This window comes from Alligator mississippiensis, chromosome 6 (assembly GCF_030867095.1).
Source record: "Alligator mississippiensis isolate rAllMis1 chromosome 6, rAllMis1, whole genome shotgun sequence".
NCBI lineage: Eukaryota > Metazoa > Chordata > Crocodylia > Alligatoridae > Alligator > Alligator mississippiensis.
The window spans coordinates 4,300,342-4,322,346 of NC_081829.1; the positions used below are offsets into that span (position 1 = coordinate 4,300,342).

The 22,005-nt window shown below is 50.1% G+C and overlaps 1 protein-coding gene across 1 annotated transcript; it reads left to right on the forward strand.

Moving 5' to 3' along the window:
- Nucleotides 1-1,896: 1,896 nt before the first annotated feature.
- IFNLR1 (interferon lambda receptor 1) lies at nucleotides 1,897-15,319 on the forward strand. The gene is made up of 7 exons (XM_014605708.3): nucleotides 1,897-2,049; nucleotides 5,166-5,289; nucleotides 9,550-9,731; nucleotides 10,636-10,784; nucleotides 11,494-11,650; nucleotides 12,229-12,350; nucleotides 12,750-15,319. Exons 1-7 carry the CDS (start codon nucleotides 1,929-1,931, stop codon nucleotides 13,668-13,670), a joined length of 1,776 nt encoding a protein of 591 aa, XP_014461194.2. The 5' UTR covers nucleotides 1,897-1,928; the 3' UTR covers nucleotides 13,671-15,319.
- Nucleotides 15,320-22,005: the final 6,686 nt, after the last annotated feature.

Sequence of the window (22,005 nt, forward strand, 5' to 3'; positions counted from 1 at the left end):
GCTGGTCAGCCCAGTCTTCAGAATGGGAGGGGGGGAAGGGAGCAGAGGGAGACTGGTTTTGGGGTTGCCCAACCACCACTGGAGGGTGGGGCATGTGGACTGGAGCCCCCCGGAGGTGAGGGCCTCCAACCCTTCTGCCCCCAACTCCAGCATAGCAAGGCAAACCCCAGAATGGACCTCCCTTCCCTGCCTTCTCTCACTGGATCACCTCCAAATTGGAGCTCAATCCCCCACCCTCCGGACCCAACAGCTAATGTCTGTTGGGTTGAGAGGGTCGGCCTAACTCATGGCGCTTTCTGTTAAGCTCTGTGAGTTAGACCAGGGAATTGCACTTCTGTCTGTGCCCAGTGTGTGGCCCTGAGAAAGAAAGCTATAGGATAAAGCACTGGCTGGAGGGAGGGAAGGAGCTTGTTGTCTCCCTTGGTTTGAGCCTGACTGTGTTTAGGGAAATGAGATGTTGTGTCCAGCTCTTTGGAAGCAAGTGGCACTGTGCCAAAGAAACACCAGACTCCATCCTCATTTGCTCTTCCTAAGGGAAAAAACCTACAAAGCCCCAAATTTTGACCAACTGCTCAGGTCAAGACATTTTGCTCCTATGCCCTTGGTGGTGAGTTCCCCCTCTGTGTAAGCCTGATAGCTGCAGGTCCAGAGTCCAGGTGTTAGTCCTTGCAGCTGTTCCATTTTGCTTTGGCAAGGTGCCCGAGCACAGGCCCGCCTCATTCTTCTAGCACAGGCACGTGGGTTTGATCGTGTTGCCAGAGGCCTTGCTAACAGAACAGGGCAACTCTTCAGACACAGACTGACTAGGGTTTTTTTCTGTCGGACCTTCTTGTACACAAGGTGCACTGAGCTCTTCCATTCCTGGTGTTCACACATTAGCACCTGAAACCTGCTGTGTGTCCAAGCAAACAGATCCCACCTAAACCACTGTGCCTACTGCTCTGGTCTCAATGTACAAAGGACAAAACACTGCTGTCTCCAGGAGACTGGGCCCAAGCTGGAGCAACTTGGCACTTCAGTTCCACGTTTAAAAGGGTTCTTGGGACTTTCAAGGTACAGTACACAGAAAAGCACTCTCCTTTTATAACTGCACATGCCAGGCAGTACTGCTCACTCTTGTGAGTTCTTTGGGGCTGAGACCTTACTGCCTGTATATCTGTACTGCAAACAGTGTCTTGATCTTGACTGAGGGTTTTGGGTGCTCTTGCTAGCCAAACGATACCCAAGTATTAGGAGAAAACAGTACTGGGTTTCAGGATAAAGCACAGAATGAGTTCCAGTTGAAGTTCTGGCACTGACTCACAGCATGACACCGTTACAATTTTGTGCCTCAGTTTCCCTACCTTTAGAATGGGGATGATATGATGTCTTATAACAATATACTGAGCAGGAAGAGATAGATAGGCTTGATGCTGGAATGGCTGGGTTACAGTCTTTGGCCGGTGCCATAAAGGATATGAGACTATATAATAAACTGGTGTTATAGATATTAATTATTTTCAGTATTAATAATAATATTGCCAATAGCAAGGGTAAGAATGATTAATAATTAATATTACCCTCTGACCTGAAAAGCTGTGTTTGGATCTTTTAATAATTCCCAACCTCCTAGGGATATTTTGAAATGGAAGTTATTGGTAAAGCACATGAAACAAAAACAGGTCGTTTTATGATTGCATTCCCTGTAGCACATACGCTTAAGAAGGTGAAGAGGTATTTTCCTGTAAGTTGGTAACCGTTAAGCTGGGATCGATCTTGTCCTGAGCTTGCTGCATTTCTACCCACTGTTATGTTCACAAGGCAGCCCAGCACTTGGACTGCAGCTAGCAGGCCAGGCTCTGTTTATCCCTGTTAAAGTGGCAGGTAATTGCTCGCGCTGTCCTCTGGGTGGCCCGTGTGTAATGTGACTTAAGACCAAAAATGTGATAATGAAAGTGATTTTAAAAACGCAGCACACGGCATGCAGAAAGTCTTCAAGTCTCCCCTTCAGTATGTCTGCCTGGAGAATTTGTGTTCTGATAACCTGGTGCTCCCTGCAGCGGCTCCAAGGTATGGTACAGAAATTCTTACTGCTCTCATTTCCCTGCGCTCTGCTGGCTTGATTTTACTATGAAAGGTGGCAAACAAACAGGGCGTTGCTTTCCTTGATCTTTGCCGGGGCACCGAAAGTTTCCGCAGATGAGCACTTAGCAATGGAAACAGGTACAATTCCCATAAAATGAAACATAGGCTGTTGTGAGGATATGTGTAAATGAAAAGCGTGTCTCTAAAACAGTGGTTTTCAACCTGTGGTCCGGAAACCCCTGCAGGTCCCCAGACTATGTCTAAGGGGTCCATGAAAAATGACTATGATCAATCAAAAGTATGTGAATACCTCCACTTCCAGTGAAAGGAGTCTGTACCTCCATTTTAAACTTTTAGGGGTCTGCAAATGAAAAAAGGTAGAGAACCACTGCTCTAAACCGCATCTTGCTGAAGGACATAAATAGAAAGTGTTTGTTTCCTGAAAACACCAGGTGTCCAGCTCGTGGGGCAGGACTGAGCAAGCCTGTGTTCCCTGCTCTAAGATACCAGTGTGTAGAGGAATCTGACTTTAAAAACTAGTTTTGAAACAATTGCCCGGGCCAGTGGAGTCTCTGTAGGCTGGAGTTTAATGGGTGGCACATGGGGGAATGCAGGCGGGTGCATGTGAATGCAGGTGGATATGTTCTAGGGGAAATGCAGACAGGAGTGTAGAGAAAGCAGGCTGGCATGACAGACTGGGTTATTTCCCATTATGTTGGACAGGATTATTTTTCAAGGACCTGATTCTGCACAGTACTGAGCACCTCAGCTCCCACCACTATCAGTGGGGTGGAGGTTACCTTTCCAAACCAGAATGTATCAAATAAGAACTGCCCCAGCCCTTCCTTTGTACTTGTGCTGTCCCCAGACTGCTTCCTCAGATTGGGAAAGTCTAGGTAGCTCTTTGGATTTTAACTTGGGCAGCCTGTGGCCTGATCTATGCTAGAGTTGGAAGCACTATGACAGGCCAGTCCTGAGTCTGAAGGACAGAGGAGTGGGGAAATGCAAAAGCAAAATCAAATCTAGGTGAGAAAAAGATATAGGGATTGAAAGAGCCAGTGATGTGCAAGTCCCAAGCTGGTCCATGGCCTAGGGAGATTGTACCCGCAAGGGAGGGCTGTGGTGAAGCAGGTGGACAACATTGTGCTGTCACAGATGACGTTCTCCCGTGTGCACTGTTTCCAACTGTCCAGCATCTGGACCGATGGAGGAGTCCTGTTGCAACAGTCCTGGTCTGGGACGTCAGAGGTGAAAGTCAGCGCCTAGAATTCCTCCTGGACGTGTTTCAGCATCATGCTGCACGTTCAAAAGAGCAGCAGCACAGCGATTTATCTGATCCAACAAAGAGAGGGGTTATGGGCACTGATCCAGCACAAGGCATAGAGAGGGGGACACCAACCCTTCTTACCTGTAGAGAGGAAAGAGGCACTGCAGGTCATTGAGGACGTGTGTCAGGAAGGCACCACTGATCTTTTAGCTAGCTGTTGGGTCTCATCCATAGTCCTTGTTAATAAAAAAAGATGGCAGCTCCAGCCTGTGGACTGTCAGACATGAGATGAGATCACTATAAGGATTCTTGTCTGTTAACATATATAGCCGATAACTTAGATCAGTGGTTCTCCCAACCTTTTTAGACTTGAGGCACACCTCAACAAACTTGAGGTGCCCCTTAACGGTCTTGAGGCACCCTGGTGAAAATGCCAGCTCCTAGTTTCACTCAGTTTTTCATTACAGAAAAATAGCAGGGCGAGTCTTTTGTTGCAAAAAATGCAGAAAGGCCACAGCAGCTGTGCATGTTTGTAGCACTACAGCTTCTGGGTTTATCTTTTGAATGATGCTTGTACACCTAACTGTGGTAACGTTGCATGGCACCCTGTGATGCCCTTGAAAGGACCACAAGGCATCAGCCTGCTTGAGAATCACTGACCTAGATGCCCTCCCAAGTTCAGTCCCGTTTTCCAAACTGGAATTTTAAAGTTAGCATTGGCAAGTGGCATTAGATCCAAAGGGCAGGCAAAATACTGCTTTCACATCAAAAAGAGACCAGCGGCCTCTTAAAATGAGAGTTTTCCACTAGTACAGTGTCCCAGCCATGACTGAGGCTAATAGAAGAAGTGATGCAAGCACATCTTTTTCAGCCTGCTTGTGGTATGAAATCATGGTGTGTGCTAAAACTCTGAATGAGAAATCACGTGATTAACAAACGCTGAAGGCTGAAAGCAAAGATCTGGAACTTGGCTGAAAGTGAGTATCTTCCCACGGGAGCGCAGCCAGCAAGGGGGAGAGATCCAGTGCCAAAAAGGAAAGGAGATATGATACATAATTGCCAAACTCCCCAGCCGCTTGCTTCCAGACATGCACCAGCGTGTTGCTGACTGCTCCTATTTCAGAAGGCTTCTTTGTAGTTTGCTCAAATTGCAAACTAGTAAACAGGACAGGTAAGGGAGGGTGGCCAGGTCCTTAATCACCAATATGGTATAGCATATTTGGAGCAGATAAGGCCTCCTGGGACTACAGCAGCTTGGAAACTTAATGACAGAGTAGTTTTCCATTGGAAGATACTGATTTGGTCAAACTGAAATATTTCACAGAAAAAGGCAAATTTGGCAAAATGCTCACAACACAGACGGCTGAGATCTAAGATAGGATTTGTGTTCGAAAGCAGAGAGAGAGAGCGTGTTGTCTCAGCATAGCTGGTATCCCACTGGCAAGAGCCCTCACCTGGGACTTGCCTCTGCCTCTCCCACACGCCACGTGCGCGCTAACCCCAGGGCTGCTCGCTGTTTTGGAGATCCTCTTTCTCTCTCACTCATTCCCCCCCACAACTCTCTCTCACAAAGCCACTTCCTCAGGTCGCAGTTTCATCCTGATGCAGAAGAGGAAGCATCTTTAGACCTTCGTTCTTCATTTGTAAGTCAAAAATCCCATTTCCTGCCCGCCTGAGCTTGTGACTGCCCACGCTTGCCCTACCCGTGTTTCAGACAGAACGCAGATGCCGATACCCGTTCTCTGGGGGTGCTGTCTTCTAACACCAGAGGACTCTGGGAAGCAGCGCATAGGCTCAATACTGGCACATTCAAATAGGTTTCCCCTTCTCTCAGGTGAAATGCAACTGCCCCCACCTCAGAATGTGACGCTGCTGTCGAAGGATTTTGATATCATTTTGACATGGCTCCCTGGGGAAGGGTTCCCACCAGACGTGGTGTATATGGTGAAATACAGAAGGTGAGTGTGCAGAGAGGGGCAGAACTGGGCAGAGAGGACCCAAGGATTTATTTAGCCGTCCGGGGAGAGCGTAGGGCTGGGGGGTCTGGTCCATGCCTAGCTTCACAACCAGCTTCACAGGCAAAATGACCTGCTAGAGGAGTGTCTCTAGCTGAATGGTGGAGGGGAGCGGAGGGGCCAGCTTTCTCACCACTGCAACTGCAATTGCCTTGGCCTTTCTCACTATCCCTTTGTCTCTCACCTCCACCTCCCCTCATCTCCAGAGTCACTGCCCCATCTCTCCTTACTGCTCCCTTCACCTCCCAACTTTGCCCTCCTTCTTCTACCCCCTGGTGCCAGTCACCCTGGGGCCTGCTTCCCCGTTTTGGTGTCTGATGCAAAGACCACAGAAGTCGGAAGGAGTGTTTCTACCGGCTACAGTGGGCTTTGAATCCAGGTTTTCATGACTAGGTAATTTCACCAGACAGGTTCACTAGCACCAAGGTGGAGCACTAGGCCAAATGTTCTCAGCCACCAAGCACAGCGCATCTCTTCCTTATCTCCCCTTTACACCAGCCTCTTCCTCTGATCATCACGGCAGTGCCCTCCCCTCCCTCCTCAGCTCCTCCAAGAGGCATCTCATCTTGCATGTGCTTTTCTCTGCCTCCTGATTCTCTGGCCCGCACTGGAAGGGGTCAGTGAATTCAGGCTTGCCCACCCCCAGACACCACAATGGGAGCCTTCCCATCGGCCACCACAGGAAGCAGATCAGATCCAAAAACTTAGGCCAAGATTGTCAAAAGGGACTAATGATTTGGGGGCCTCAGGATGGGGACCCTTCAAGGCTATGATCAGCAGGAAGGGCAGAGAACCCTTCCTCTGAAACTTGGGGCTCCTTATGATGAATCAAGTCAGACACCCCCAAAAACGGAGGCACCTAAAATCATTAGGCTTCGCCTTGGGCTGTAAAGCTCTTCAGGGAAGAGGCTGGTGTCTTTCCTTTTATCTCAGGTACTTATAGGACCTTCAACAGCACAGGGCCTGAGCACCTCCTCGTCCTTAAATGTCCTGCTCCTCCCAGCACCTCTGGGTGGTAGGGAAGTGCTATTATCCTGACCTTAGATTTCATAGATTTCATAGACATTCGGGCTGGAAGGGACCTCGGAAGATCATCAAGTCCAGCCCCCTGCCCAAAGGGCAGGAAGTCAGCCGGGTTCGTAGGATCCCAGCAAGATGAGCATCCAGTTTGCTCTTGAAGGTGTTCAATGAAGGCGCTTAAACCACCTCCGGTGGCAGGCTGTTCCAGACCTTGGGGGCTCGGACAGTAAAGAAATTCTTCCTTATGTCCAGCCTGAAATGGTCTTGTAGTAGTTTATGACCATTTGACCTAGTCATCATCGCTTGGGGCGCTCTGGTGAACAAACGTTCCCCCAGATACTGGTGGTCACCCCTGATAAACTTGTAGGTGGCCACCAGATCACCCCTGAGCCTGCGCTTTTCCAGGCTAAAGAGCCCCAGGGCTCTCAGCCTGTCATCGTAGGGTCTGCTTCCCTGACCTCTGATCATGCGCGTGGCTCTCCTCTGGACTCTCTCAAGCTTCTCCACATCCTTTTTGAATTGTGGAGCCCAAAACTGGACGCAGTACTCCAGCTGCGGCCTCACCAAGGCTGAGTACAAGGGGAGAATGACATCCCGGGATTTGCTTGAGAAGCATCTATGGATGCAAGCCAGCGTTTTGGTCGCTTTACTAGCCGCAGCATCGCACTGCAGGCTCATGTTCATCTTGTGGTCAATGATGACCCCCAAGTCTCTTTCTTCCATAGTGCTAGCCAACATAGCACTGCTGAGCCTACAAGGATGCTGCGGGTTTTTCTTCCCAAGGTGGAGAACCTTGCATTTATCGGCGTTGAACACCATCAGATTCTCGTCCGCCCACTTGCTGAGCCTGTCCAGGTCAGCCTGGATCATCCGCCTGTCTTCTGGTGTGGATGCTTTGCCCCAAAGTTTGGTGTCATCGGCGAACTTGGCCAGTCCGCTTCTGACTCCAGTGTCCACATCATTAATGAAGATGTTGAACAGTATGGGTCCAAGGACAGAAGGAGCCAGGGTGCAGAGACACCAGGAGATGTACTCATGGCCACTCGGAATGTCTGTGGCAGAGCTGGGAAGTTAACTCAGCTTGCCTGAGTCCCAGGTTCATGCCTTCACCACTTCTTCTCTGGCTGGAAAGCCAAGGCCACTAGGCCAGCCCTCTCAGGGACATTTGTTAATATAATTATGTGTTAATATAAAATTATATTGGTTAATATAACTATACCTTTCAGTATCACTATGTTTATATTAGTATATATTATTAATATAGAATATCTCAATACAGCATACTAATCACATATTCATAGATTCATAGATGTTAGGGTCGGAAGGGACCTCAATAGATCATCGAGTCCGACCCCCTGCATAGGCAGGAAAGAGTGCTGGGTCTAGATGACCCCAGCCAGATGCTTATCTAACCTCCACTTGAAGACCCCCAGGGTAGGGGAGAGCACCACCTCCCTTGGGAGCCCGTTCCAGACTTTGGCCACTCTAACTGTGAAAAAGTTCTTCCTAATGTCCAATCTAAATCTGCTCTCTGCTAGCTTGTGGCCATTGTTTCTTGTAACCCCCGGGGGCGCCTTGGTGAATAAATCCTCACCAATTCCCTTCTGTGCCCCCGTGATGAACTTATAGGCAGCCACAAGGTCGCCTCTCAACCTTCTCTTGCGGAGGCTGAAGGGGTCCAGGTTCTCTAGTCTCTCCTCATAGGGCTTGGTCTGCAGGCCCTTGACCATACGAGTGGCCCTTCTCTGGACCCTCTCCAGGTTATCCACATCCCTCTTGAATTGCAGCGCCCAGAACTGCACGCAGTACTCCAACTGCGGTCTGACCAGCGCCCGATAGAGGGGAAGTATCACCTCCTTGGACCTATTCGTCATGCATCTGCTGATGCACGATAAAGTGCCGTTAGCTTTTCTGATGGCTTCGTCACACTGCCGGCTCATGTTCATCTTGGAGTCCACTAGGACTCCAAGATCCCTTTCTGCTTCCGTGCCACCCAGCAGGTCATTCCCTAGGCTGTAGGTGTGCTGGACATTTTTCCTCCCTAGGTGCAGCACTTTGCATTTCTCCTTGTTGAACTGCATTCTGCTGTTTTCTGCCCATTTGTCCAACCTGTACAGGTCTGCTTGTAGTTGTTCCCTGCCCTCCGGCGTGTCCACTTCTCCCCATAGCTTTGTGTCATCCGCAAACTTGGACAGAGTACACTTCACTCCCTCGTCCAAGTCGCTGATGAAGACATTGAAGAGTATCGGTCCCAGGACCGAGCCCTGTGGGACCCCACTGCCCACACCCTTCCAGGTTGAGACCGACCCATCCACCATGACTCTTTGGGTGCGACCCTCCAGCCAATTCACTGCCCACCGGACTGTGCAGTCATCCAAGTCACAGCCTCTTAACTTGTTCACCAGTATGGGGTGGGATACCGTATCGAAGGCCTTCCTGAAGTCTAAGTAAACGACATCCACCCCTCCTCCTGTGTCCAGGCGTTTCGTAACCTGGTCATAGAAAGAGACTAGATTGGTCAGGCACGATCTGCCCACCACAAACCTGTGCTGGTATCCCCTCAGCATAATTTGCCCTGCCGGGCTCTCGCAAATGTGAGCCTTGATAATTTTTTCAAAGACTTTACCAAGGATGGAGGTGAGACTGACTGGCCTATAGTTGCCCGGGTCCTCCTTCCTCCCCTTCTTGAAAATGGGGACCACATTGGCCCTTTTCCAGTCCTCCAGGACCTGGCCTGTGCGCCACGAGCGTTCAAATATTTCCACCAGTGGCTGTGCAATGATGTCGGCCAGTGCCTTCAGCACCCTCGGATGGAGCTCATCTGGGCCTGCCGAAATAAATATATATTTATATATATATAAATATAAATATTTATTTTATATATAAATATATATTACATTATATTTAATACTAAGTACACTAATATAAACATAATAATGCTGATACATACCATTATTATATTCTTCTTCTTACTGTTGTTGTTCTTATTATTAACACATTTATAATCGTTACTAGTGCACTGGCTGCGTCCCTTTACCCACCTCATCCCTTAGGATAGACAAACGTGAGAGTTATGCTCTAAGCCCTCTGCCACATATAGCGCTACTTCTGTCCTCCTCTCCCCATATTAAAACCTGTTTTATTATGTGCTTGACTCTGGGTTGGTTTTGCCTTTTCTTTCAGCTGGGGAAACAGAAATCACTTGAAAACGGTCGCACACTGCCAAAATATTTCTGAAACCATCTGCAATCTGACTTGTGTGCTGTCAGACCCATTCACAAAATACAGGGCCCGAGTAAAAGCCCTGTCGGCTGGACGCCAGTCCTCCTGGGCAGAGTCAGGATACATCGAACATCATTTTGATGGTACGTTTGTTGCTCTATGGTTTGGCTGAACCCCTTGCTGATCCTGTGGCACTAAGAGAGTGTGAACTTTCATTCTGCCCACACAGCTCTGCAACTCCAGCCTTAATATTTGCAGGTTACAGATAAGGGAGCTGGAAGCCACAGAGAGGTTTCAGGGTTCAGCTGGAAGGGAAGTTAGTGCCAGCAGCAGTACTACAACTCAGGTTTACTGGGCACTGAGCCCTTTCCTCCACTCACTAGGACCTTCTTTCTTGGGCACACCTGATTTTCAAAGGATGGAGACATTTCACTTCAGAGATATTACACACAGCTGCACGCACTCCATGTTTAATCTGTTATGATCAGGGCAAGTGAAACCAGGTCAAAGACCATGCATATTTGTGTTTCTGGGTGAGGCAGGGAAGGTGTTTGTGTTGCCTCCTGAAAAGGCACTCAGAAGGCTCAGAGGAGAGATAGGAAGCTCTGCACAACACCAGCTGCTCATGGGGCTGAAGGGAGAACCTAGATTAGGCCCAGACCATACTTTTAGGATTTCTTAGGTGCAGCGAGACCCTGGTGATGGGCTCAGCATAAGAACCTCATGAGAACAGACAGTACGGTCACAGGTCCTGCACAGATAGATGTGTCTCAGACCACACTGACACAGGAGAGTGCTTATTGGAACATGTCAGATGGATGGTGGAGGACCAAGAGTTGCCCATCAGGTTCATCACGAGGTAACAGCTATTGCAGCCCCCAAATCAGGTAGTTAGAGCATGGACCTCTCACTGTCAGAATCCATCCGAGAGGATGAGGCTACCTTGTCTAGGGGAGATTTCTATGTGGCCTTTTTCAGAGGACAGCTTTTAGCTGTACTCCAGCCCACAAGCTAGCACTGCTCTGACACCCGCTTTCTCAATTACAGTGGAGCTGGCTCCTCCGGTCCTGGGAGTGAAAGTAAGGGAAAACTTAATGACTGTCAATGCCACTTTCCCGCTGGCCTCCTGCCTGAAGAATGAGTTTCAAACCCTGCAGTACGACTTGGAGTTCTGGGAAGCTGGATCCAATGACAAGGTCGGCAAACTAAGCCAAGCTGCATTAGCTGTAGAAAGAACTAAGCCAAGCTGCATCAGGGATTGGGACCAGACCCAAAGGAGGGGAGGACTGGATATGGGCTTTAGTTCATCCCTGTCTCTAAGACTGAAATGGCCTCTAGTGTTGCTCTTGCTTGACTAAGTAGCCTGCTGAGGGTGATTCATAGGGTGACCATACATCCAGGTTTGGCTGGGACATTTCTGGATTTTGGAGACCAGTCTCAGCCAGCTGGTGGAAATTAAAACAGGTGTCTGGGCGCGGGGAATGGGGCATGGGGCAGGGAGGTGGAGTGGCACCAGCTATGAAATAGGAAGCCCTAGCAGACAGCAAAACTGCCCTAAAATAAGTTTATTTGATTAATGGAAGCTCTTATGATTGATTGAGGGGGGGAGCGGGGGGCAAATGTCGCATTGTCCCATATGGACCCCCTAGTGATGCAGGATCTTCTTTCTACATTCCCTGCATGCCCTACGGAAGTGCCTTCAGTAACCCCTGGAGGTGTCTTAGCTAGCTTGAAACTAGGTACAGATGGCAGCATAGGCACAGCAGCACAGAGCTCAGTGGGGGCTGCGGGGTGAGAAACAGGATCCATATTCAGGCATGACTGCAGCATATCCTAACACACCTCCCAAATCTGAGCAGGATCCCCCGCTGTTCCCAACCCTCTCCTTTCTTTGTTTTGGAGCAGAAGCAGTACAAGGGCAAGACGATGTTGCAAAACGTGGAGATCAACACCACGGCATTCAGTGGCAATTTCTGCCTGAGCGCTCGGACTTCCTTCCAAGTCATTGACCTGAAACACAGCGAGTTCTCCAGGCCAGTGTGTGTGCCGTTGAACCCCAAAGGTATGGCTCAGGAGCAAGGCTTTCAGAGGCACAGTTGGCCACTGGGTGGGATTATGGCTGGTTGAAAATTTTCCGTCTAAACTGGTTTTCACCAGAAAATTGAATTTTCTCTGAAAGAGAGGTTCCCCTCCTTTTCCCACCACTCCCCCCCCCCCCCCGAAAAGTATCTGCTTTCTTTGAAACATTTGAATTTTTCATTAGAAACATAAGCATCCAAAAAGTTGAACTCTCCAGGGTGAAAGAAATAGTTTAGCTAAAATAATCTGATTTGAGGCTGAACATTTTTGGCATCCAGAGTGCTCAGGAAAAATGAAAATTTCCTCTGAAGAAGGATCCCACTTTTTGGCCAGTGCTGGGCAGGGTACTGGTTTAGGAGTAAGGATGCTTTGGCTCTGCCACTGGTCTACTGGGTGATCTTGAATGAGTCCCTTCACTTCCCTGTGCCTTTGCCAAACAAAGGAAGTGATACTGCTATTGCCTGGGATCTCCGGAGGAAAAGTCCATGTAAGAGCTGAGGATTATCATTTATAATGTCTGTCTACAGTGACCAAACTGTTTTGTGGCATTCTCTCTTGTAGGAGTGGACTGGAAACTCCTGCTTGTCATTGTTGTCCCCTTGTTCCTCCTCCTTCTTGCCAGGGGTTTCCTCAACTGTTTGTGCAAAGAACTTGCTAAAAGCGTGAAGACACCTCAAGTTTTGGTATGAAAAGATTGGGGATGATGGGGATCTAACCCTGCTGCTAAGCCCCTGCCTGTTTTCCTAATAGCAAAGGGGGATGGGGAGGTGAAGATGCTTGGCACTTCGAATGGGTGAGCCAGTCAGATAGGATGCTCCAGCGTACTCCTTGCCATTTGCATTGCTGGAACAGCGGGCAGCCTTGCTCAGAGAGGAGCCGCCCTGCGCTGGGTGCTCTGCATATATGTAAATTAGCATAACTGCACTGTAGCCCGCTGGGGCTCCAGTACCGATAGGTCCATGATCGGAGTCATTCTCTAAGGCTGTGATGCTGGCATGTCGCACACGCATTGCCTTGGCTTTAAAAAACCTCAATCAAAGAAAAAAACATCCTTCTAACCTGCAAATCTCATTCCCCACTAGGATTTTTCCTGTCCAAGGCCTCTGCCATTAGTTCTTGAGAAGAAGCCTAATGAGGAAGAATTCTTCGTGGAGGAGCTCCTTATATCCATGCTAAAGCTGGAGTTGCAGAAGAGGAGGAACAATCCCTCAGCCAGAAACAACATATCACCAGCCGCTTCTCTGCTTTCCTTGTCGGAGGAGGAGGAGGACGACAGCGGTTTCACACCCTACATTGAAAAGCCTTGGTTCCCAAAGAGAGGCCCAAACTGCCAAGTGTCCGGTGTGAGTCAGAAAGGGTTGGAGTTGAGCTCTGAATCAGGAGTCTCCCAGCCGGACGGAGGGTCTGTGCCCAACCTTGCAGGGTGCGGGTTCTCTCGCCGTGACTGGAGGGAGACTGAGGAGGACACCTCGGGGTTCCAAGACAGCGAGAAAACCTCCCTTTCAGACTGCTCCTCCTTGGGACACTCCAGACGTCCAACGGACAGATACGAGCAGCGTAACGTGGACGTGGACAGGTGCCAACAAGAGGTCTTCCTTCAGGTGACTGTGCCAACAGAGGGTCTTCGTTTTAACCCTTTCTCTGAGGACCCACATCTCCCCGCAAGGGGCCACTTTGACCCCGACCCAGAGAGGCTTCCCTTCCCTGAGCACATAGCTTCCTTGAAAGTACGAGTCTCTGAGGACTCCAGTGAGCTCCCTCCCCAGGACGTCATCCTTCAGACTTTACAGTTCGCAGAGGACGAGGACATTTCAAGTGACTGTGACAGTGAGACTGACTTTCTGGCCATGCACCCAGCAGGAGGAACGCCACCTCCGGCCACCATGCTAAGGGAGACTTTTGAAGCTGGGACATGGGGAAAGTATGGGACTGTGGAGGAAAAGAACTACCAAAAGCTTAAATTCCAGGGCTATCAGCAGGTGAATTATATATCAAGAAACTGATGGCATCACGGGGAGGAATGAAAGCCTGTGCCTGTTCGTGCATCACTACCCAGACAGGGTAGCTTCTATTAATGTCTGTTCTATCAGGTGCTACAGCTCCAATTGCAAAAAAGGTGTGCTTTCACTGCAGGTAGCTAACACCCACTCACCATCCTGCTGCAGAAACCCTGTGGCCATAAGGCGCTGCGATTGTACTGCAGGTCAAATAGGGCAAATTCAAACATGGGCAAGGTACACGGTGATGATCTCACACGTCTCCCTTGCAGCAAACGCTGCAGGTGCCTTACCATCCCACAGGTATTTATGGTGAGATATGGATTGTGTGTTAATTATCTCTCTGTAAAAACACTGGTGTATCAGAAAAAGCAAAGTCTGAAACAACCAGCCCGTGCTGGCAACGTGGCAGGTTTCAGTCACACATGGTTTGGGACCCAAGCTGATCCACCACCAGGTGCACACCTGGGGTTGTGAAGTTATTCCCCCTCCTTGGTGGCAAAAGTAAGGGTTGAAATTTGCCTCCTTTGCAGACATTTTGCCATGTTTGCTTTCATGGGATCGGGAGAAACTCATGGTCACCCTGTGTCAGGACAGAGAGGAAAAACCAAGGCCAAAAATATAGGCTGTGTTTATGTTTGTTATTTTTTCATAGATTCATAGATATTAGGGCCTAGAAGGGACCTTACAAGATCATCGGGTCCAGCTCTCCTGCACTTGGGCAGGGAAAACTGCTTTCTTTTGGTTTGTATAAAAATACACGTGTTGGAGGTCAAATTCGTCTCGCTGAGCAGAGCAGCTCAGTGCTGCCATGGATTGATTGACAACTGCGTGTTTGCATTTGTCCAGCCAGCCCGACTGAGGGCACCTCTACACACCCGGGGAAGCCTGCAGCCTTGGTCTGAGATATTCTAAGTACTCCATCTCCTGTCTCTCCTCCCTGGACACTATCTGCGGTCAGTGACTGCAGTTCCCATGCCGGGGGGAGGGCCTGGAGCCTGCCCATCCATCAGAGCAAAGTCAAAGCTTCACTGAACTACATAAGGTCTGGGGGCAGGAAACAGGCCAAGTGGCTGATGGTGAGACCTTGCACTTTTATTTATATTTCCAGGTCAAAGGAACTGGTTACTGTTCTAGTCCAATAAAGGAAATACGGACAAATGAAACTACTAAATAAGAGAACTGCCAGTAGCACGTGTGTTGGATGTATTGCCTTTGGTGGGAGCTCGTGCGCTGCCTTTGACCTCCCGTTCGCAAGGAGGAAAGGACAGCAGGGTACTAATGGAGGCCTTTAATACTTCCGAGGGCTGGGAGATCCAAAGGGCAGATCAGATGATATGGGAGCTGATGTGGGAGCTGGTTAACTGCATGCCAAGCCTTTCATCCTCCCGTATCACTGTACCTCATGTCTTTTATGACTAGAGACAGCAACAACAAGGCTCTGAGTGAGATGGGCGCTCCAGAGTATTGTTGCACTGACACCTGGCCCCAGAGGTCTGTGCGAAGTGAACTGAGAGTCTTAATCCAGTTTCTCTAGAGGGGAATCATAGCCCCAGGTACCAAACCAGACTTCCTTCCTTCTTTAAATCTGAGGAGAGAGCGTGAGCTAAGAGGAAACTGCACATGGAAGAGATCCCATTTCTTTATAGAAGGAGTTAAGTTTATGGCTAGTTTTCAGAGGGACTGAGCACTTGCAGCAGGAGCGAAAGGTGATGTCCGTTTCTGAAGTTCAAGCCAGAAGCATGCAATAATGGGGGGAACTGCCGCACGTGCTGTATGCCTGACCTGCCACTAGCAGGCACTATTTTAGAAGTCTGATGTTTGTGCTCGGCACCCTGTAAGATGCCGCACAGCCAGCCTTAACAGTGTGGCAAAATTTGGCGTAACGTCCCTGATATGGAATTGAGACATAGCGCACCCGAGGTCACAGACCTTGCTGTTGCTAAGTTCAGAGAAAAGTGCTCATGCAGGTAGCCCGGTGCAAAGAGGGTGTCAGCCTCTCACTGTGTTTTGAAGGAAGCAAAGAGCCTGATTAAGCCAGATGGTGCAGTCACATAAAAATATAACAGCTCCACAATCTTGTACAATTCCTCCAGTCACTTATGTATTTTACTTGTCCTGCATGTCCTCCAGTGTACGCAGGCACACGCTGCACTTAATCACACCTATTCATTTAGCAGGACATGCAACCATTCTAGTATCATCGGTAAAAGCTCCCTCCCCCTCCATGAATTACAGGCATCGCAGGGAAAGCAAGAGCAAACCCTCTGCAGCGAGAGTCTGACACATCAGAGGTCTCTGAAAAGGGACTCGAGGTCTCAGTTCAGTTCCCTGCACCAGCATGTCTTCTAGACCCGCCGCTTACTCTCTCTCTGCCTCTCCATCCTCATCTGCTAGTTGAGAATAGCGATCGTAGTCAGTCGGACAGGGGTTGTGTATGAGTTAAATAACTAACGTTTAGGGGATATGGCAGTGATGTGGGAGGGAAACAAGAGCACCTTTATAAACAGATTTTCTACCTCATGAGACGTGTGTGAGATTCCCACTGGGCCAAGTTTTAAAGTCCTGAATCATCGACTTCTCGAGTAGATTTCATGGCAGCCGTCCACCTTGCCCCCACCCCTGGATGGAGGGGGGTGGTGGGGCCTCCATGTAGACAGGCCCAGGACCCATGTGGGCAGGGTGCATTTGGCGGGCTGGATGGACAAGATGGTTGCAACCCAGTCCTGTAACATCTGAGGGCTTCAACAAGCCCTTTTGGACAACAAGATGCAAAAACAAAGGAGGCCAAACAACTAGCATGTGAGGGGAAGCTTCTCCTGGTTCCTATCTGTTTGTATTTCTTACAAATTCAACCACGGGCAGATTCAAATACTCAATCAGTGCTGGAAGGTACAGCACACCTGGAGAAGACGGGAAACTCCCAGGTGATCTGAGGGACTAAAATATTCTACATTAGAACAAACTTAGCCTCCTCTGGGGATACTTATGTCTGGAGCCGTATGCAGCCCAGTGAAAGCTTACACGATACACAGCCGCTCATGGGTCAGCAGCCACCTATGAGGTAAGACGTGGCCACGTAGCTGTCACAGTGGTGCTTACATCACCTCTTTCCTGGGTCCTGGACCTGGCAGCTTGAGTGGCTCCAGACAGGAGCTGCTCAGCACATGAGAGAAGGAAAGCTTGTTTAAGCCAACTTCGAACAAGGGAAGTCATCGACCTGAAATGACTCGGCAGAGGTAAGATCCCCATGGTGTTCTCCATGGGTCCCACGCCCATTCTCGGAAGCACAAGGAAGAGGTGGATTAGCTAAAACCAGCTTTTCTAGAGCCGGATTTTCAGTTGTGCAAACCAGTGTTACGTGGTGGCCTGGACTGTAGCTTGGGTGATTGATACCAGGGCAGGACACTGAACAGACGTGCCTCCAGTCATCAGAGACTGTGTTCGATGTTCTGGGAAAGGGCTCCTTCCATCCCCGAGGTATTTCTGACCCTGTCCCCCTTGCAGCCAGGTGGGTGGTGCGAGGTGTCTCTGTATACATTACCTAAGCGAAGCACTAGGGCAGCCTGTAGACATGCTGGTTTGTGTTCTAATTAGAACACATTGGAGCAGGCTCAATGAATCAAGTCTGCTCCACGTTCTAATTAAAACGCTCCAGCATTGACTCACTGTCATGTGTAATAAGCCTCCCTCTCCCGCATTTTAAAATGGATGTGGGGGTGCTTTAAAGCTTATTCAATAAGCTTTAGTTAAAGTGCTCTAATGGCCATTTTAAAATATGGGGTGCTTAATACATGCGACGGTGAACTGTTTTAATTAGAGTGACTCTTGGGGAACCACTCTAATTTAAATAGCCGCTTTCCACCCCGGTATGTGTATAGGCAACCTAGCTTTCAAAAACTTTGGCCCTAAACCATCATTTTGGGTATGTGATCCCAATTCTCCAACTAATTGTCAAGGAGAAAAGAATTGTTATTGCCTGCATGACTTTCACTTATATTCCTGAAAACAAATGTCACAGTAATGTCCCCTTCCAACTGGCTGGGCTATTTTGCAAGCAAATCTTCTAGCATAACAGAGCAGGAGAAAGGGGAAGACACATCTTCTTCTCCCTGACCAGGTCCACTGTCGCCCCTTTGGCTGGTACAGCTGTGGCCATTGCACACGGGACTGACGATTATAGATTTTTACCCTCTGATGCTGGCCGACACCAGAGCATCATCTCCATCCTGCTGACAAAGAAGGGCTTTTTGGCAGAACTAAGTTGCACTAAGGAAAGTGCCTCTTTGGCAGTACCAGCTGCCTCAGCCCAGGAGGGTGGCCTGGAGAGCTCTCCCGTTGTTGCTGTGCTAGGAAACCTTTCCTTTGCAGCCAGGCCACAGAGTTTGGCTCCAGGAGAGCCACTAGTGGGTGGTGATGAACGAGACCAATGTGATTTCTCACATGGAAATCAATGGAATCCTTTTCCTCCGTTGCAGGTTTTTCCACCAGTGATGCCTCGGCAGGGAGATGCCTGATGGAGCAAGCTCAGGGCAATCCTGGCCCAGGGTTTGGGCGGGCAGACGTGGAGCCTGACATTACTGTATTTCCAGCTAAACCTGGCCCTTGCCCATCTGCTGTGCCTTTTCCATTCCTCCTCTGCTATTAAAGGTACAAAAAACCATTGTGTGATTAATTCTGTTATTGAATGAAGAAAGGAGTTGAAATATTTGTGAACCAGGTTCCCCTAACCCGGTGGAGTCATACTTGGATGACAGCAAATCAGGTGGGGAATGAGTGTTGCCCAGCGTCTAGCCAGAGACTCAGCACCCTTGGCTGTATTCCCAGGTTTTTTCCTGACCTGCTGGGGGACAGTAGGCAAGTCACTTCACTTCCTGGGCCAGACGGCTGAAGCTTTCCAAGCTCACAAGGCCACAGTTACATTGTGCCCTCACAGTGCCTGACACTCCTCCCTTGTTAGTGCCAGCTGTGAACATCTGCATGAAAGAACAAACCTAAGACACCCTGGTTGTGTTCCTGTCCAGGGAGCAAGTCCCCCCTTAGAGTGGCTGTAGAACAACCCCTGGGTAGCTGATGTCCAACATCACAGTCCTGGATGACCTGGCACTGATCCCAAAGGAAGCCCATTGTGTGTGTTCCCAGGAGACAAGAGTAACCACTTACTCCAGCCTGGAGAAAGTCTTGCAGGGGGACACAAAGGGCCTGGATAGGAGCCTTGTCAGGGGGATCATCCATGTGGCCACCAAAGACATGAGGGACACCCAGTTGAGTGAGCTCTGCCCAGTTTCTCCTCACAAGGCCTTAGTCTATGCCTACTTTGTTTGGTCCAATGTAGCTTGAGCCTATGGTGCATCTCTAGTATGGACCCTGGTTAGAGGCTGGAGCTTTGCTTAAGACAGATCTCCTGCACAGACACGATCCAGCCCAGCGTTCAGCTCCTCTGAAACATGGGGCAGCTCCTCTGCTGAGAAAGACCAGAGTGCATAGGTGCTTTACTGGGGACAGCATAGTCCAAGAAGTTTCCTGTCCATGCTGAAGCTGTCCTACAGCCCAGGTGAATTCTGCAGTTGGCCAGCCAACCAGAGCCGAAATATTGTTCATCCAAGTGTTTCAGTTGGCATTTATGAGTAAGGGAACTCATGCAAGGAATTATTAGGGGGACTTAGTGAATTCAGGAACAGCTATTACAGTGTGTGGCTGGTAGGTGGTGGGGGAGACAGTTTGCTAGGAGCCGAGGGTTACCCAAGGATGCAATGGACTTAAGAGAATGGCCAGACACGGGGCCACTGGAGAAGCTGAGGCTAGTGCATCGTTCTCACTCCCTTTCAGAGGAGGCAACTTTATCCCCAGCCTGACCTACTGCTGTATAAACTGTGCGTCGGGCGTCTGCTCCAGTTTTCTTTTTTTATTCTAGCAAGAAATGATGAATTGCAGTTGACTGCAGGAAAAACCCTCGTGGCACTTGCTGGCACCTTTTACAATTGAGTGATGTATGAGCTGCAGAGTCACGTGGGCATCATGGAGCTCCCTCCAATTTTCTTCTTGATTACACAGGGCAACCTAGCCTCAGTCTGTGGTACAACAGTGCCTCCCTTGCTCCCGGGCTCTGATCAGGGATTGCGGAGGGAGGGGATAAATACCACTCTGTCCAATGGGCCGTCACAACTGAGCTGGATTTGGGGCCCAAAGTGTCTGGCTCCTGGCTCTAAGGTGCCAGCACTAATTTCTGTAACAGTTGGAAGGGCCTTCAGGACAGGAAGGAGTGGAGATCAGGTGGACAGGACCCTTCACTCCCTCCTCCTCCCCTGCATTTGGGCATGGGAATGGCAGCAGACAGAGGATTGCCCTACATAGGTGGGGTTTCTTTGACATCTTCAAAGCCCCTTTACGCTGCTCACCCAGCTCATTCCTGAGAGCAAGGAATGAAGGTGGACAGGAATGTCTCTAACTGCACAATGTATCCTCCTCCTGCAGCACTGAGCCCTTCCTCGTGCTGACACTCAGCAAATTGCATTTTGTGCTGAGGCTTGGTGGAGATCAACTAGATGAAGCTGGCGCTGTGTGGAGGTGAATGCCAGCCCCTCCTGCAGGTGCCCCCAGCAGGCACCCAGGGCCTACCACAGAGCCTGGGCCCCACTGGAGTGTCCCACACTGGTAAGCAGGGTCTCCACTGTGCTTCCTGCACCTGATCCAACCTCGAGTGGAGAACCCTCCTTCCCCGGGCTGGCTGGAGGCTCTGAGCAGCGAGCAGGATTGGGCCTTTTATGACCCTTGCAGAGTATTTCCCAGGAGCTGTCACCAAGGCTGGAGCTGCCTCTAGGATCTGGGGCAAATGGAGCAGATTGAATCCTAGTTGTAGCCCCTGGTGCCTGCTCCACCTGCCCCAAATTCTCCATCTGCCCCGAGCAGCACAGGGGCTGCCGGGACATTGTCATGACCACCAGGCCTGCATGTCCTGCTGCAGCAGCCCTCCTCGCTCCAATGTTCCTGTGCAAACGTCTTATCTTTTCTCCCTCTCTGCAGCTGTGGAAGGCTTTGCCTGGGCTGCCAATATGAAATTCCAGATCAGGGACGAGAGCCCGTTCCCCAGCTGTCAGGCAGCCGACTACTGTTCCCGTGTGCTCCCTTTCCTTAACCTCGTGAGCAGCAGCTGGCTGAGCAGCAAGGACCCGGAGGCGAGGGCTGCTGTCTTTCTAACTCTGCAGCACAGCTGTCACATGTCACTGTGTCTGCCTGCCTGTGCAGTCCTGGCAGGGAAGACCCAGTCTCAGGGCCTCATATCGTGTGCCTGAGAATCTGCTCTGCCCACAGGCAATGTGCACTTTTGTGCGCTAATGGGTGCCAGTGAGCACTGAGATAGGGGGCAGCTCCTTCCGGGCATGACTCCTTTGGTGCACAGGGGGATGGTTTGTTCTCTCTGCACATGAATCTGGGCACATCAGCAGAGCGGGGAGATGTGATCCATTAGCCAGCCCCAGGGCCATATCCCATGACCCCTCCCAGCTGCCATAGGTGGGAACCATGCAGACAGTGCTGGTCCAGAGATGGACCAAGGATGCTGCTGACCTGAGGAGAAAAGCTGTGCCTCTTCCTGATCCAGAGCAACCTCCCAGAAAGTCTGTCAGAGGGACTTCCCTCTCTGCAGCTGCAGCAGGCTGCGGTCAAGGCGCTGGGACCCGCGATGGGCCTCCCTCTCCACCATGAGAGGCATCGCGATACTGTTTTTGATAAGCTCCCATCTCCTGCAGCAGTACGAGGGAGGGCTTGACAATCTTCATGTCACCATGGTGAGATACTGCCTGGGAAACCAGCACTGGCCCTTGTATGTATGCGTGGGTGTGCGTACTGGCACACGTGTGTGTGTACAACTTGCCCTAGGAACTCCGTAGCTCTCTTGGGGCTTTCCTTAATGGATTGGCTTCGCCTACCCTTGGGGGCTAAACTCACAGCAGCTGGGTCTGTAGATCACGGCTCTATTGGGAATGCTGCTTCCATTTTCTGGGAAGTCTGATACAAAAGAAATGAACTACCGGACCGCTCCTTCCAACTGAGTGTTGCTCTGCTCCCTCCTGGCTTGGCCTCTCAAAGCTCCACAGGGCAGGGAGGATCAGAGGTTGTCTCTTGTGGAGTGCAGGGACTATAGTCAGGGCCGGCAGTTTAAGACATGGAGACTTGGGGCTCCCTGCTATGGGCTATAGGAGTGGATGGCTACCACCCCACTGCCTGTGGAGCATGTCTCTCCTGGGTGAGACAGGCTGCGCTCTGTCTTTGTTTGCACCTGGGCAGCCCCCCGTGGCAGCACAGGTTTACCCGAGGGGAAAATCCCACTTCAGCTCTGTGC